The 16,853-nt window shown below is 41.7% G+C and overlaps 1 protein-coding gene across 3 annotated transcripts in view; it reads left to right on the forward strand.

The window, feature by feature from the left end:
* The window catches only part of FAM172A (family with sequence similarity 172 member A), a 584,686-nt gene extending 570,392 nt beyond the window's left edge, over positions 1–14,294 (forward strand). For all 3 annotated transcript variants that reach the window (XM_033918947.1, XM_033918858.1, XM_033919030.1), the window contains one exon: positions 11,295–14,294. In XM_033918947.1, the coding sequence (XP_033774838.1) occupies positions 11,295–11,434 (140 nt within the window). In that variant the 3' untranslated portion in view covers positions 11,435–14,294. The remainder of the gene's footprint in view (positions 1–11,294) is intronic.
* Positions 14,295–16,853: the final 2,559 nt, after the last annotated feature.

Genomic DNA, 16,853 nt, shown 5'->3' on the forward strand with positions numbered 1-16,853 from the left:
CATCAGATACATTAAACACATTTTTGAAGTTTAAAAGAATAAGATTAACTGCTGCATACCTCGATAACAGGTGAACATGCAAGCAGGACTGTGCATAGGGAATCTGAACAAGGGGTTCGATCTCACATAAAAGAGGATAGCTGCAATTTGATATTTATTTATTTATTTGCATTTATATCCCATCCTCCCAAAAGCACTCAGAATGGGTTACAAGTTTACATACATGACAAGGCATAAAAGGGTTATAATTTTGACAGTACATTTTAGATCAGGGGTAGGGGACTCCGGTCCTCGAGAGCTGTATTCCAGTCGGGTTTTCAGGATTTCCCCAATGAATATGCATGAGATCTATTTGCATGCACTGCTTTCAATGCACATTCATTGGGGAAATCCTGAAGACCCGACTGGAACACGGCTCTCAAGGACCGGAGTTCCCTACCCCTGTTTTAGATCATGACATGATAGTACTTAAAAGGATATAATAGGACAAGACCTCTGACATAGGACCCTCAAACTCAGGCACCTAAATTTAGGGTGCTCAGCTAGTGTTCTATAATGGCCCATTAATGCACCTAATCTGTAATAGAATACTTGCGTAAATTGACATTTAAACACCCAACCTTATTATGCATGTTCACTTATTCTATGTCTGTTGGCGGTGTAAATAGGCATGCTTAAATGCTGCATTTGCACATGTGCAGATGGGAATATTTGATAAAGCATGTGCTAAATTAGTGAGACCACCTATTTTCCAGTCCCTGGAACATCCCTTTAAAGTTACACACATCCCTTTAAAGTTAGACGTCTAGTTACAGAATAACACCTAAATGCACTTACATGCCTACCTGCCTTTTTACCCCCATTTTGACACTGAACTACCACTATCCTGTTTGAACACCAGCAGTTGGGCACCTAACTCCTATATTCTATATATCACCCTCCCAAATATTTACCCCTAACTTTGTGCGTGCATCAAGTAAATTGGCTAAGGCCTGTTTGCATTTGATATGTAGAAACCAGCACTTAATCATCTTATTCCCCATTTTACAAAGCCAAGATATACATGTTTTAAACCCAACTGCATGGAAATAGAAAAGGAGCATGGACTGGGTGGGGCAAAGGTGTGACAAGTAAAGAAAGACATGGAGACAGAGTTTGTACCCGCAGACTCTGTCCCCATCCCCGCAGGCTCCGTTCCGAACCCTGCCCTGTCCCCTCAGGCTCCATTTCCATCCTCGCCCCTTCCCTGCAAATTCTGCCCCTATTTGCATGTCTTTATCACTTATGGTAGTATATTTTTATTAAGTATAAAAAGGGACACTATTCTGTACAACTGCTTATAAATCACAAATAGAGCCTTCCATTTCGATCTGGGTTTGGTACAACCTTCCAATAAATCCAGTTGCCTATGTTATTATATCATCTGGGAAAGTAATTAGGGGCCTTAAGCGCCTGGGCCAATCAGAGCCTAAGGCCCCTCCCCGGTGCATCCCATGATGCACCGGGAAGAGGCAGGGCTGCCTTTCTTGAGAAGGCGAGCCAGCCAGCTGGAGGCAGGAAGGGTGCCTCTGACCGGCCAGCGATTTAAGGTAGGAGGTCTGGGTGTGATGGGGCAATCCGAGGGGGTGGAGGGTTGTCGCCTGAGGGGGAGGTCTGGCAGGGGCGAATCCTGCTATGTTCAGTAGGTTTGGGAGGGTTCCGGCAGGAAGGATTAGGCATCCCTCCTGCTGGCGATGTATGGGGGAGGGTTCATGGGTGCCGGGCAGGAGGGACTGGGCATCCCTCCTGCCATGGGATCGTTCAGGGGTGGGGTGGGGGGGGTTCCAGCAGGACGGACTGGGAATCCCTCCTGCCATGGGATCGTACAGGGGTGGAGGGGTTCCGGCAGGACGGCCTGGGCATCCCTCATGCCGGTGATGTATGAGGGGAATGGACGGCCGCTAAATTTATCGCAGTATGGAAATCCCATACTGTGATAAGCTCAGCAGCTGCATCTGCTTACAATGTGGGCCAGTATTTTGTTGGCCTACATTGTACGTGTCTACTACAGGCCTGTGGAGATGCATACAGCCACCTAGTTCTGCCTAAGGCTACTTCTAGGCCAAGCCACGCCCACACCTAGCCTTAGGCGGGCTTGCACACCTCCCTAGGCTCCTGGAGGTGCCTCTAATGTAGGCGGCCTGCCTCAGGAGTTTTAGGTTTTTTTAAAGAAAATGTGCTTCCCGATTGGCTAGTTAGGCAGCAGTTGGCTGCCTACATTAGGTATGCCGTTTATAGAATCCAGGCCTTTGTATGTATATCTAATATATGTAGTTGTGGTCTATATCAATTTATACTCCTTACATAGGTGTCGGAACAGGGGGGCCACAGGGGTCGTGGCCTCCCCAAAAATTGCCCAGCATTAGGGGGGAGCAAGCAGGGTAGCTGCCCTATCTCCCACCGCAGCCTGCAAGCGACTTCGCCCATGCTCCGGGGCTCTACCGCTGCTTTTGCCGGCTTTCTGACCCTTCTTTGATGAAACCAGAAGTTACGTCATGAGGGGGGGAAGAAGGAGAAGCGAAGTCAGCATGCAAAGTATTAGAGCCCTGGAGCATGGGCAAAGTCACTTGCTAGCTAGGACGGCATTGGCGGGAGATAGGGCAGGGAGGGAGGCATTCAACTTGCTGCTCCTGTTTGCTTCAAGCCTTCCTCGCTGCCAAGTCCTGCCTTTGCGGAAACAAAGTAGGTGGGACCCGGCAGTGAGGAAGGCCCCAAGCAAGCAGAAGCATCGAATTGTGAATGCTGCTCTGCTGACGGCTGTGTGAGACTTGGGGGGGGGGGAACTTGTGAGACTTGCCCGTTTCATCTCCTGCCAGACAAATCAGTGGAGGGTACAAAAAGTTGCTCTTTTCAGCCCTCTCCTCAGTTCCCCAACCAAAATTCTGACACAATTCATATGGCTGGCGGGAATCCCCAAGCCCTACCGGATGAGCAGCCGGTATAGCTTATTCTGCTACTCGCTGCAGCTGGTGGCAGAGAGAGAATTAGAAATGTTACCGACAGCTGTGTGAGCCCGCGGTGGGAGGGGGGGGGGAATTCTGCTGCAGCAGCATCCTTTTGGGGAGAAAGAGGGAAAAAGGGAGAAGGATGACCAGGGAAGGGGTGGGGGAGAAATGCTTCTGTTGCACCCAATTGGGGAGAGAGAGGGAAAGAGGGAGAAGGAAGAGAAATGCTGCTGCAGCACCCAACTGGAGAGAGAGAAGGAAAGAGGGAGAAGGAAGACCAGGGAAGGGGGGGGCAAGAAATACTGCTGCTGCACCCAATTGGGGAGAGAGAGGGAAAGAGGGAGAAGGAAGACCAGGGAAGAGAAATGCTGCTGCTGCTGCTGCTGCTGCGCCCAATTGGGGAGAGAGAGGGAAAGAGGGAGAAGGAAGAGAAATGCTGCTGTTGCACACAATTGGGGAGAGAGAGGGGGGAAAGAGGAAGAAGGAAGACCAAAGACGGAAGAGGAGAGGAACGAGAGATGCCAAGCACATGGGAGGGAGGGAAAGGAAAGGAAATACCAGACCATGGAGGGGGAGAGAGGGATGCCAGGGCATTGGGGGGAGGGAAGCAGACAGATGCCAGACCAAGGGAAAGGAAGGAAGGAGGGAGGGAGAGAAAGGAAGGAGAGGAGAGAGATGCCAGGGCATAGGGGAGGGAAGGGAAACTAAGGAGACAAATACCAGACTAGAGGGAAAGGAAGGAGAGGAGTTGCCACGGTATGGAGGGAGAGATAGGAGAGAGATGCCAGGGCATAGGAGGAGGGAAGGAAATAGAGATGCCAGACCATGGGGTGGGGTGGAGTGAGAATGAAGGAAAGGAGAAGAGAGAGATACCAGAGTATAGGGGAGGGAGTGAAGATAGAAAAATGGAGAGGGGGTGAAGCTGAAATGAATCATGTACAAATGAGAGAAAGGGCATAGAATATACTGCATAGTTTAATGAAGGGACATAGAAAGAGGGAAGATGCTGTATGGAAGAGAGAGAGGGCGGACAGTGGATGGAAGGAGCAGAGAGAGGGTGGACAGTAGATGAGGTATAGATAGATGGCAGAGGCTAGGTGGAAGGGGCAAAGAGAGGGCAGATGTTGCATGAAAGGGAGAGAGGACAAACACTGCATAGAAAGAAGAGCAAAGAGAAGATGATTAAAGCAGAAATGACAAAAGGTAGAAATACATTTTTTTGTTGCTTTTTGTAGAATCAAGTAGTATTGTAACTGTATTGATAAAAATTTATAAATAGGAAATGGAAATAAGGCAATGTTTAGAAGCATACAGTGTGCTTTGTGTAGTTTAATTTTGTGGTTAACCATTATATGTTGTTAATAAGATTATATTGTGTGTATACATGTACAGTGGTACCTCGGTTTACGAGTGCACCGGTTTGCAAGTGTTTTGCAAGACGAGCAAAACATTCGTAAAATCGGCGCATCGTAAACGAGCGTGGCTCGATTTACGAGCATCCCCCCGTGATCCGGCACCCTCCCCCCCATGATCCGGCACTCTCTCCCCATGATCCGGCACCCCCCCCGACGCGATCTGACACCCCCCGAAGCGATCGGGCACCCCCCCGCCGCAATTGGGCACCCCCCCCCCGCCGTTTCTTACCAGGGCCAGATTCTCTAAAAGGTGCCTAAATTTAGTTGCTTAGCTTAGGTACTCTTTTATCGAGCTGTGTTAGAGTTTTTTGTATCACAGGTCACTGTGCTAAAATCTCCAAAGCTCATAGGAATGCCATGAGCATTGGAGCTTTTACCGCAGTGGTATGCGATTTAAAAAAAAAAAAAAACCTTACACAGCTTGATAAAAGGGGGCCTTAACTGGCAAAATACCCTTAATAGCTTCAATAATTGAAAAAAATTTTTAATTGGCGATAGGTACCTACCCAATTCTATAAAAGATAGGTGCCTATCACATGGCATTTAGTGATGTCTAATGCCTAAGTTGGGGGGGGGAGGGGGTTAATGAACATAGTGTGACTTAGATGCCGCAAAGCACGATTCTCCAAAAACTTAGGCACCTGAAATGTAGGCCTTTAAAACCCTGGCCTGTATTTCCGATGCCTAAGTTTTTACATAGGTGCTGCTAGATGCGATTCTGTAAATGGCGCCTAAGCATGATTGACATGTGACTGGCACCATTTTTTTAGGCACTGGCCAATTTAGGTGCCATTTACAGAATCCGGGCCTCAGTGACAATGTCTTCAAATGAGTTAATTTTGCACCTTTCTATGACAATAAGAAACCTCACTCCTAAGCCAGTGTATGTGGGGTTATAGCTGAACTGCTTCAACTAATAACCAATCTGTCGATCAAATTGGAAAGTGGCGAATGTTACGCTGGTCTTCAAGAAAGGTTCGAGGGGAGATCCGGGAAACTACAGATCAGTGAGTCTGACCTCAGTACCGGGAAAGATGGTAGAGGCATCTATAAAGGACCGCATCGTTGACCACCTTGATGGACACGATCTGATGAGGACCAGCCAGCACGGCTTCAGTAAAGGAAGATCTTGCTTGATGAACTTGCTGCACTTCTTTGAGGGAGTAAACAGGCAGATAGACAAGGGTGACCCGGTCGACTTTCAGAAGACGTTTGATAAGGTGCCCCATGAACGACTGCTTTGAAAAATTGTGAGCCATGGAATCGAGGGTGAAATACTCACGTGGATTAAAAACTGGTTGGCGGATAGGAAACAGAGTGGGGGGTAAATGGACAATACTTGGACTGGAAAAGCATCACGAGTGGAGTGCCACAGGGTTCGGTGCTTGCATCTGTGCTCTTCAGCATATTTATAAACGACCTGGAAATTGGAACAACGAGCGAGATGATTAAATTTGCAGATGATATGACGTTATTCAGAGTAGTGAAGACACAGAAGGATTGTGAAGACCTGCAACATGACATAAACACTCTTGAGAAATGGGCTGTGACATTGCAAGTGAGGTTTAACATGGATAAGTGTAAGGTGATGCATGTCGGTAACAAGAATCTTATACATGAATACAGGATGTCCGGTGCTCCCAGAAAGAGACTTGGGAGTACTGGTGGCGAAAAGGGCGAACAGAATGCTAGGAATGATTAAGAAGGGGATCACGAACAGATTAGAAAAGGTTATCATGCCGCTGTACCAGGCCATGGTATGCCCCCACCTGGAATACTGCGTCCAGCACTGGTCGCTGTACTTAAAGAAGGACACGGTACTACACGAAAAGGTCCAGGGAAGAGCGACTAAAATGGTTAAGGGGCTGGAGGAGTTGCTGTGCAGTGAAAGATTAGAGAAACTGGGCTTCTTCTCCCTTGAAAAGAGGAGACTGAGAGGGAACATGTTTAAAATGTTCAAGATAATGAAGAGAATAGACTTAGTAGATAAAGACAAGTTGTTCACCCTCTCCAAGGTAGGGAGAATGAGAGGGCACTCTCTAAAGTTGAAAGGGGATAGATTCCGTACAAATGTACGGAAGTTCTTCACCCAGAGAGTGGTGGAAAACTAGAACGCTCTTCTGTAGGCTGTTATAGGGGAAAGCACCCTCCAGGGATTCAAGACAAAGTTAGACAAGTTCCTGCTGAACCAGAAAGTACGCAGGTAAGGCTATACTCAGTCAGGGCACTGGTCTTTGACCTACGGGCCGCCACGGGAGCGGACTGCTGGTCACGATGGACCAGTGGTCTGACCCAGCAGTGACAATTCTTATGTTCTTATGTCTCAGATTTACTGATAATGCTTCCCAATGTACTTGCATTGTGCCATAGAGAGCTTCCTTCTGGCATTCATAAGATGTTAGACTGAACATGGTTTATAAGAGCAATTAATGATTGGCTGTGTGCAATATGCAAATACAGTATTTTGATAAAGGACTTAGCTTGGTTCAGTTACTGAGGATCCCCCACACACTGTTTTACCCATATCCATTATTTTCATTAACATATGACAGATACGAGTATATTATGTTGTTTCACTCTCATTTAAAATGTTGGGGCATTCTTGATGTATTTGGTTATACTGTATATCTACTCTCCTTTGTGGGCTTTTTGTTAGTGAGTTGGAATATATACATCTGAGAGGAATAGAATGTTTTGCTTCTTTTTCCAGCCCCTGCATTCCTGTTCCCTGCAGGCTGCCTGGAGGGGAAAGGGTGGAGCATAAATTTAGGGCACAAGGCCTGAATGCTCATAGCTGGCAAGTAAGTTTTGTGGAATTGAATAATTATGGAGGAATTGAATTTGTAAGCAAGGTAAAATGGGTGCTAGAGGTGATTTCAAGAGTTGAGTCTCCAAGTCCCTTTGAATTAGCTGAGGGTTTTCTTTAAAAATCTAAATTACTGCAAATCTGTGAATACCAATGAGTGCACTTTCTTATGTGTTTTAAGGGGCTGATAGTTACAACAGATAAGGAAATTAATGGACAGGAGAAAAGGCAATATGAGAAAGTGATTCCTAAATTATGTCATTTATTTTATAATGACATTCTCATCTCAGGGAAGACATGTCACAGAGATGCATAAGTTCATTTTCTGTATTGCAGGTATTTTATTAATATTGTTTTTTGCTAACCAAAATGGAGATCATAACAAGATGTAGCTCTGTGCAGGACCCACAGTTTCAAATCACACAGCTCCTGTTGCAGCTCTACACCCGTAGCTGTATCATTCCTCTTTCTCTGAGCTGCAGTAATGTCTTTATTGTTGCACTACCATATTGTGATAATGTCACAAAACTGTTGCTAGGCAACAAGTGCAGTTACCGGGACTCTGGCGAATAGCTGAAGGGAGTGAGAAGTGTTGCACCATTGTAGAGTAACCATAGCAATGACCTACTATTACTGAATGAAGAATTAACAATAACCATATTATAGCATTAGCATATGCAGTGGCTTTTGTAAGTTCAATGCATCATATTACGATAATTGGGTTATCAAATAATATATAAACTATTTTCAATGTTATTCACCTATTATTTTTATAGGCATGATTTTTTTAAAAAAATTATTTGTAATAAAAATTATTATTTAAAGATAACATTTTAAAACAGGATGTGTCTAATCTTTTAACACTGTACAACTAAAGAGCCTATTTACTAAGCTGATTTAGATGTATTTGAAATATGCACTAACAGTATGGTGCCATGTTAGCTGTTAGTGCATGCTATTTGCTGTATTAAACATTTAATACAGGAATTCCTGTTTTTGGGTATAATGTGGGTGAGATTGCCTCTTGCAGATAAAGAGAAGGTTATTATTGCATATTAAGTATTAATGCAAAAAGTAATATAGTACAGTTAGTTACTCCTCCAGAGATGGAGCAAACTGCATTCCACATTATGGAAAGCCCAATGTTTTTTTAACAGAGGGTGGTTAACATTGAGTGAGCATTCATTAAGCAATTGGGGTGGGAAGTGTGTGTGTGGAGGGGGGGGGGAATTTTGGATGAGAGGGAAGGGGGGGTGCAGTAGAATGGATAGGGATAGAGTTGTAGTTAAAATAGGATAGGAAAGGGTTACAATAAAAATCCAGAATAGAGCGAGGATGAAAGGGATTGGAATAGAGAGGTGGAGATTGGTAATTATTGGAAGAAATGGTGGGATTAGAGTGAAGGAAGGTGTTGGAGTTTGGGCGGGAAGAAGAAATTTTGTTTTTGGGTTAGGGTGGTGAGGGCGGTGAGAGTCTGTGGAGAAAGCTGTCCTGCCCACCCTCCCTAGGTGGGGGTAGTGTTCAAGTAAAGGGGATGGGGATGGTAGGGGTAGGGAGCGGTCGCAGCTGGCAGGAAAAGTTGGTTAAGGAAGGAGTGAAGGTGATGAGATTGGGTAGATGTAAACTCAAGTGCGATACCAGGGCCTTGCGGTAGCACAGGCCATGCATTTTGGGCTTAAGGAAACTGTTGAAGTGTTGGTTTGAGCGAAAGAATTTCAGCTATTGCGGCACCGCTTAGCTGGGGAGGGTATGTGAAGTTGTTTTTGTTTTACTACAGTATGTTAAAATGTTAATGTTCTTGGAGAATATGTTGTTGTAATGAAGCAGCGGCCAAAGTTCTGCCACTATTGATATTGTTCAATGTTTGGAGGTGACTAAAGCAGGTACAAGTGAGTGGAATTGCGATTGCCAGTGTTATAGCCATGCTGTTAGCACAGAGCAATGCTCGCTACCATATGTTAACTGTATGGCCGCCGTCCCAAAAGTTCTGGGAACACCAGCCAAAGAATCAGATTTTTTTTGCTACACACTCTCGCCCAACTTCCAGTCATGATTCAACATTATCCTTCCCTTTCGTTAATGATGTCACTAATTTCCTCACCACCAAGGTAAGACCAGCTGGTTACTAGTTACCAGACTGAGCTTTTCTTCTGTATTGTGGGGCAAGGCAATAGCTGCCTTTCTTCAGTCTGCTGAAATCAGTCCTGTTTCCAAGCAACCAACCAGTGTTCTCCTTGATGCTGCCAGCACTTCTTTTGGCTCCTGTCGTATCCTAGGGCATATTATATCTGGCATTATTATTTTGCCCAGTTTGATTTTTACTAGCTCCTTTTGGGGATTCTTAAATGGACTGGGGTTACCATCACTAAAGATTGATATACTGTGCTAAAAAGAATGTATATGTCATTAGTCTCAGATTTTTATTGCCATTGTTAAATCAGAATCATAATGAAGATGATTTGTAATTATAGATAATTAACAGTCACACCCTGTAGGCTTAGCTGTTATATGTTTTTGATTGTTAGTGGTGGTGGGTTATGTGATTTGTTAATCACAACTCATGATCAAATATGTTGTGATCTGATTTTGTTTTATAGGTGCATACTCATTAAACCTTGATTTTGCTTGCCTGTCTAAGAATTGAATATATTTAGCCTATTTCCTGAAAGATAGAAGGCTTCTGAGAGATCGCCATGTCTCTTTTTCCCTATCCTCCTACCTGCCTATCCACACCAAATTTTTAACCCATGACACTCCTGACAGAATTAATTTGTCATATGCTTGGGTTAAGGTGTTCTGGAAACTAGAGCCCATTAATTCTGCCTGAAGTTCTTGTTTCAGGCTCTGAGCAAAGTCCTCTGTCTAGTCCAGGACCATGGATACAACAAATCATTGAATACAACCTACCCAATAACAGATCTAAATGCAAAACTAATTGCTCCTGTAATGAAACAGACCTGCCCACTTCACTGGAAAGTTAGCTACTCTCCATAGTCGATCAGGGTCAACTTTTCTGAAAAGTTCAAAAAATGGTAGCTTTCTCAAACATTGATAGTATCCCTGATCTGGAAGATAAATGGAGAGTAATATTGCTCTTCCTGCTCCAAAGCCTGAACTGTCCTTGAAGGAAAAAGTTGCCTAAAGGAAGGAATAATTAGATGTCACTTTGGGTGGATAGACTCTGTGACAAAGCCACACCTTCTCAACTCTGATATTCAAAAGATCAGTTGTCTCTAAAATCCAGAACCTAACTTTTCTAGAATCACCATAAAGTCTGAAAAGTGTGAAAAGGCATCTTGCTGCATCCTCTCAAATAGCTCTGTTAATCTCAAAATGGAAGTGCTGAGAAAATGAATTTGGTAAACAGTTCTGTCAGCAGGATAATGAAAAAAATAGCTTTCTTTTTCTGATTGTGTTTCACTTTTGACACGTTAAATAGAGTTTTTAAAGCTTCTGAAAACCCCCTCCTTAATCAGTGAATGCAAGTAAAGGACGAGGATGCCCTGCTGTTGCTCATCCCAACTTCAGGCAGGCATCTATTGATGCATGTCGAATATAGTTGAGTAACTGAAGGGTAGAAATTCAGAAGGACAAAGGTGGCCATAAAGGAACTTGCATACCTTTTCTTCCAGTTTAGTGTAAACATTTCTAAAAATAAATCAGGACAATAAGAAACATTGGTCCAAAAAATGATTTTACTGAAAAGAAACAGCAGAGACCAGAAGGGTAAGTAATTGGGGAAAAGATGAAATCATGATTCTCAACCAAGTAAAGATGAAAGAAAAACTGGCAGCATTTATTATAACTTTTCCCATTTTATTGCATATTGAGAGGTTTCTTTTTTGTTGTTGTTGGTTGATTGGTTTTTGTTGTTTTTTTTCTTTCCATTAAGCATCGGGTTTTCTGCTACCATCTTACCAGAGAAAATACTTTTCTAAATTACAGATTTATTTTTGTATGTTAAGTATTCAAATGTTGAAGTATTACACAAAGCAAACCTCAGGTGTATCTTTAGCCCTTCTATGGTAAACTTTTTTTTTTAATGAACCAGCCTATAAAGCAAACAAACAGTTTTGTTTTGTTTTTCAGGTACAGAACGTCATGAGCTAACTTCATGGAAGAGTTTTCATTCCATCTTCAAATTCTTTTCTGAAGCTCTGGATGCGAAAAATAGAGTCACACCAACTCCAACTCGACGTTCCAACAGAATAAAACATGAAGAATTATAAGAAGAAAAAAAATAAATAAATAATCTCTCTTCTGCCTGTTTTCTGCAAGCAGGTCTCCGAGCTCCTCATTAGATTGTTTTCTTCCTAGAGCACGGGGTCGTGATGTATACATCTAAATAGCGTTTTGCATTATTTCTAGTTGAGTGCAACTGTCAAAGCAATATGGGTTCCCTGTTTGTGCTTCCTGTGGGCTGTAGCTTGGATTTGGTGCTGCCCATCAGTGCTAACAACAGTCGTGCAAGGTGCAGCCCTAATTGCCCTGACATAGCCCCAGCATTGAGCTGATGCCAGAGCTATCGGGCTTCTTCTTGGTCCTATTGCTTGCAGGATTTTTACAGCTTAGCTTCATCGCTCACCTTTTGTTTTTGTGATTTCATATATTTTCATAAGATAGAAACTTTTATATCTAGGCCACATTTACTTTTACAACTTTTACTGAAATTAAACCATGCCATTAGGGAATTTGCTTTTAGAATTTCGAAGGTTTTGCTTTCGTTTTTAGCTATATTTTACTTAAAACAAGTAAATAAAGACCAAGAATGCAAACGTGCTATATTCATCTAGTTTTTTCTTTCTTTTTTCTTTTTTGTTGTAAATTGTCCCTGTTGGAGAGCAGGAAAAAAAACAACAAAAAACAGTGCATAAGACATATCTGTTATAAAATGATGAATTAAATGACATGAGTGTAGAATTCAGATGAGCCTACCTGGTATGAAAGGGAAAACTGACTTAAAATCAAATACCGCTGCATATCTGTTCAAAACTCTGAATCTAGTATTCCCTCTCTTCAGTTGAAAACTTCAGATTAGTGCCAGTTAGATGGATTTTAGGGCAAACCACGTGGATCATAATGAAACTTGTTAACTGATTAAATATGTCATTGATATGTACTAAAAATCTCTTTACAAGGCGGAAGCTGTTTTGGCTCATTTCAAAAGTATATCATTTATAATGACGTGCCGAACATGGAGAGTTCCAGAGAGTTCAGTATGCGCTGCATATCTCCTTTTTAGCTGTTTCAGTTGGACCAGGCCACTTAAGGTGGCATAAAATCTCTCACTATTAACTCTTCCACTCCAAGAATTTTGATCCAGATTTCAATCTGCAAGAATATTGCCTAAAATGTGTCTCTCATATTCAGGGCACTGGCGATTAGACCCCCCATTATTTTTGCAGGTGAGGAGCAGAGAGTTATAACCTATAATGTCAATTTACTCTCTTGCTTTTGCTAGTCTTTCTTTAAAAGAGCTTCCCCAGTGGACATGAGAAATCTCTTGGAGCGTAAAGCCCATAAGTGTATTTGCATGAAATGCTTCTAACTGGACCACACTGTGATATGTGATAGCAAAAGAAATCACTTGTTGCTGACTTTTGTAGTTTTTATCCAAAGATGCTTAAATTGTAATATTCAGATTCTCTGATTTAGTGTATAGCTTATGGTAGCAGCTGTTTTATATTGCATTCAATCCTAAATTTTCATATCTTGGCATTTCTATTCAATTTTATGCTAAGACGATACTGTGTACCTGCCTTAAACAACATAAAATTTCTCAGAGAGAATTGACGTGATCAGACAACAAAAACACTTTGTGAGAATGGGTTTTCGGGACTGGTATAATTGATAGTGCCAAGTTTTAATCGCTGATAAATGTGATGAGCATGGACAGGTGTCTGGAGTTATGCACCAGTTAGTTTTCGTTGTCGCTCTGGCACAACATTCAGGTGCTTATGTGCTTCAGTGCTTATGTTTACTGAATTGTCTTTGGTATTTGTAAAGCAGAGATAAGGAGGGAATTTTTTTATAGGGTTTTTTTTTTTTTTAAATTCCTCCGACTCCTCTGATTGAACAGCAGAGATTCTGGTCAACATTGGAAACATAACTGTGCATTGAAAGATTTACCACCCTGATCCATGAATGGAGGATTTGAGCAATGGCTTTTATTCATTTTTTTAATACATTAGATAGGTTATTTTACTTATAATGAACCTATTTGTTTAAAATAAGGTGTCAGTAATAAAGCACATCACTTTAAAATATTGACAGTGTCTTCATTTCATCCTTCTCAGTTTCACACCTGAGTACTCTGGGTGTTTTTTCGGTTCATTAATATCTGGAAACCGTCGCATGCCAGGCCCTAGGTGTGCATGCCTAGATCTCAACTGTGTGTGTGTGTTTGTTTTGCAAAGTTCTATTCCAGACTTCAACAGGAAGAGCAAGTCAATGCTGATATTCTGAAATATTTTTGTTTCCCATTTATTTCAAGCTACTTTGTAAAAGTTTTCTTTGATAAACGCCACTTACACGTACGTCAGTATATAAATATTTTTCAGCACACTTTTTTTTAATCGAAAGAGCAAATGGGTGGTTCCAGTTTGTCCAAACCTGAGGCAAAAGAATTCAAGTCTGAAACAGAAAAGAACCCACCAACATGTCTGATAAAGAACCTGTTGAATATGCTTTTAACCTGTGAACATTAACTCCTTCCTTATTTTAATACTAGTAATACTCCTTGTTTGCTCTTTTCTGTGATTTGTGTTCATTCTAATAAGTATGTAAACAATGTTTTTACTTCAAGAACTTTCTGTATACCATGACCCTCTTCCATTTTCCAAGAAGCGAAAAATATCTTTCATAAGTTTTTGTTTGGTATTGAATAGCAATGCCTGTTTACATTTTTTTAAATGGAAAATCCATGTAAAATATGTGAAATGTAATTATGGCAAATTCCCTTTTCTAATTTTCTTTTCCATGCCTCTTACCTGACCTATGATATTGTTTGCATAAAGATCTTTAAAGTACAGGGAGCTTCTTCCAATTGTATATTTCGGATTACACTGAATAAACAAACCTTTTGTTGTTCTTGTAAAAATTACTGCTTTGTCTTTTTTTATCTAGCTGTTTTATCCACAAAGCAAGAAGGTTAATGTTCTAGAACAAGCTTGGGCTAATAAGAATCCCTCAAAGGGAACAGAAGATATATCAAATATTTTATAAATCATGCATTAGGACTTTCTCTCATGAGCATAAAAAGGTCCAGATCGTTCAAACATCAATTTGTAGATCCTTTTCCTGAATTTTCACTTTTAGGGCTCCTTTTACTAAGCTGCACTAGCGGTTTTAGCGCGTGCTGAATTGCCGCTCGTGCTAGACGCTAATGCCACCATTGAGCTGGTGTTAGTTTCTAGCGCATAGCGTGGGGGGCAGCGCACGCTAAAAACGCTACCGCAGCTTAGTAAAAGGCGCCCTTAGAGTAAATCCCATTCTCTTTCCTATCTTCTGGCATCTTCTGACATCCGGTGATAATATTGCTGCTCATCTCAATTTTGCTACTACTGCAGAAAAGTATTCACCTAGACATAATACTCGTTTCTACCCTACTACTCCCAAGTAACCATGAAATACCTCAGTAATTATTATTTACAGGGTAAAACGTGAAATATCAGTTAAAATAAAGGTGGGAGATTAATCATATCCATTCAGAAAACAGAAACAATGCAAAGTTTTACAGCAGGGGTAGGGAACTCCAGTCCTCGAGAGCCATATTCCAGTCGGGTTTTCAGGATTTCCCCAATGAATATGCATTGAAAGCAGTGCATGCACATAGTTCTCATGCATATTCATTGGGGAAATCCTGAAAACCCGACTGGAATACGGCTCTCGAGGATCGGAGTTCCCTACCCCTGTTCTACAGGAACATGCTGTCAGAATCCCAGGCAGAATTTGTAGTAAAGTGTCAGAACTTAACAGCAGTTCACTTTTTACCCATGCTAAGTACAAGACCGAACAACCTGAGTGGAAAAAAATGCTACTGGCGTGCTGTATCTTTCCAATTTTGAAATGTACCCTCATGATACTGACATTTTGCAGTTCTGGACATCTATTGGCAGAGCTTTTCAGCCTTGCACCCACTCTGTAGATCCCAAGCCAGATTCAGTGGGGTGCATGCTGCTTCTTGGACTCTTTTCATTCAGCCCTGTCAGCAAACCACAGTTGTCACTGTCAGGATTTGAGTCTGTTAAAGAGTATGTTTCTGACTGTTTCTCCAGCACTACTGGAACCTCTCGAGTAACCTAGTGCCAAGCCTGCAAATTCTTCCTGTGTGTGTGTTAGAAAAACAGATCTCACTCATGCAAAGTCTTTCCCGGACCGGTTTATGTTCCTGAAGGAGAGCAAGCATGATCAGTATTACCATTTAGCATAACTTCAAATATTTTCAAAAGATTAATTATTTACTTTAAACAGTAATTATATCAGTTAATGTCCGTTAAAAAAAAAATTAGGCTGGTTTGTAGGTTCCCTTTCATCTGATTGGGCCGAGTTATAAATTTAATATCTGATTTACAGAGTTCACCTTCTGCTTAAGTGTCAAAAAACGCCCCAGTGAGAAGGATATTGTAAACCAGTGAGAACAGTGATGACCTGAAATAGTTGTTTCCATTAATACCTTAGCTCTCCTTCAGCTATGTATTTCTATCTAATCCCCCCTGAAAGAAGGATAACTATTTCTGAACAATGATTGAACAGTCAGACAATACATAAAACGGTCCAGTTTCAAGAGTCAATTGTGCTAATAGTGTGTACATTGAAAGCCAGTGAGATACTACTTTTTTTTTTAATTTTTTTAAATGAGGTCTGAAACTGAGGTATTGAAAGTGAAAAACGAAGCACTAAGTCGATGAACGCCAGAGTTCCAGGAGATGCAACCATTGGTGCATTGCATCATCAATCTAAAAATGTTTGTGTGGAGGAAAAGCATATCTATAGTCATGTAAACCCATACTTAGGAGGCACGGTGATTTAATAGATTAATTCCGTTGATTTTCAGGTAAGTGATGTCTTTAGCAGTCAGAGGTTTGGCACGAATCTTTTCAGATTTCATCACTGCAAGGTCTGTAACTTCTGAAATGAGGCAGCATACCCTATAACTAGGATTCTGTTTAACCTTACCAAAAGAAACTTGTTGATGGGTTTGAATTCTCTTTTATCTCCCAATGGATGAGTGATATGAAAATACAGAGCTTAGAGGCAACTTTATTATATCAAACATTGAGAAAATGCACAAATAGTGATCTCAAAATATGGTCTGAGATTTTGGTATAATTTCAGATGTCACAGCTAGACCCCCCTCCCCTCCCCTCCCCCCCAATTTCTCTATCCTTAGGAATGAAGTTTAAAAAAGCCTATCCTACATGAAATGCTATCATGCCTGTTAAATCTCAAATGGAAAAAAAGTATTAGCAGAAATAATGGCATGAAAAACTAGAAATAAACTTTTTAAGAAATCTGGCCCTTATTTTAATCTTTGTGTAGTCACAGTAGCGCACATTTTCACTTTTCAGTCTAACTTAGCAATGCTTGTGTTTGTGAGTATTTCACTAGATCAGTGACAGCTCTTTATTTGCATAATTATATTCTCTG

The sequence above is a fragment of the Geotrypetes seraphini genome, chromosome 1, assembly GCF_902459505.1.
Source record: "Geotrypetes seraphini chromosome 1, aGeoSer1.1, whole genome shotgun sequence".
Taxonomy (NCBI): domain Eukaryota; kingdom Metazoa; phylum Chordata; class Amphibia; order Gymnophiona; family Dermophiidae; genus Geotrypetes; species Geotrypetes seraphini.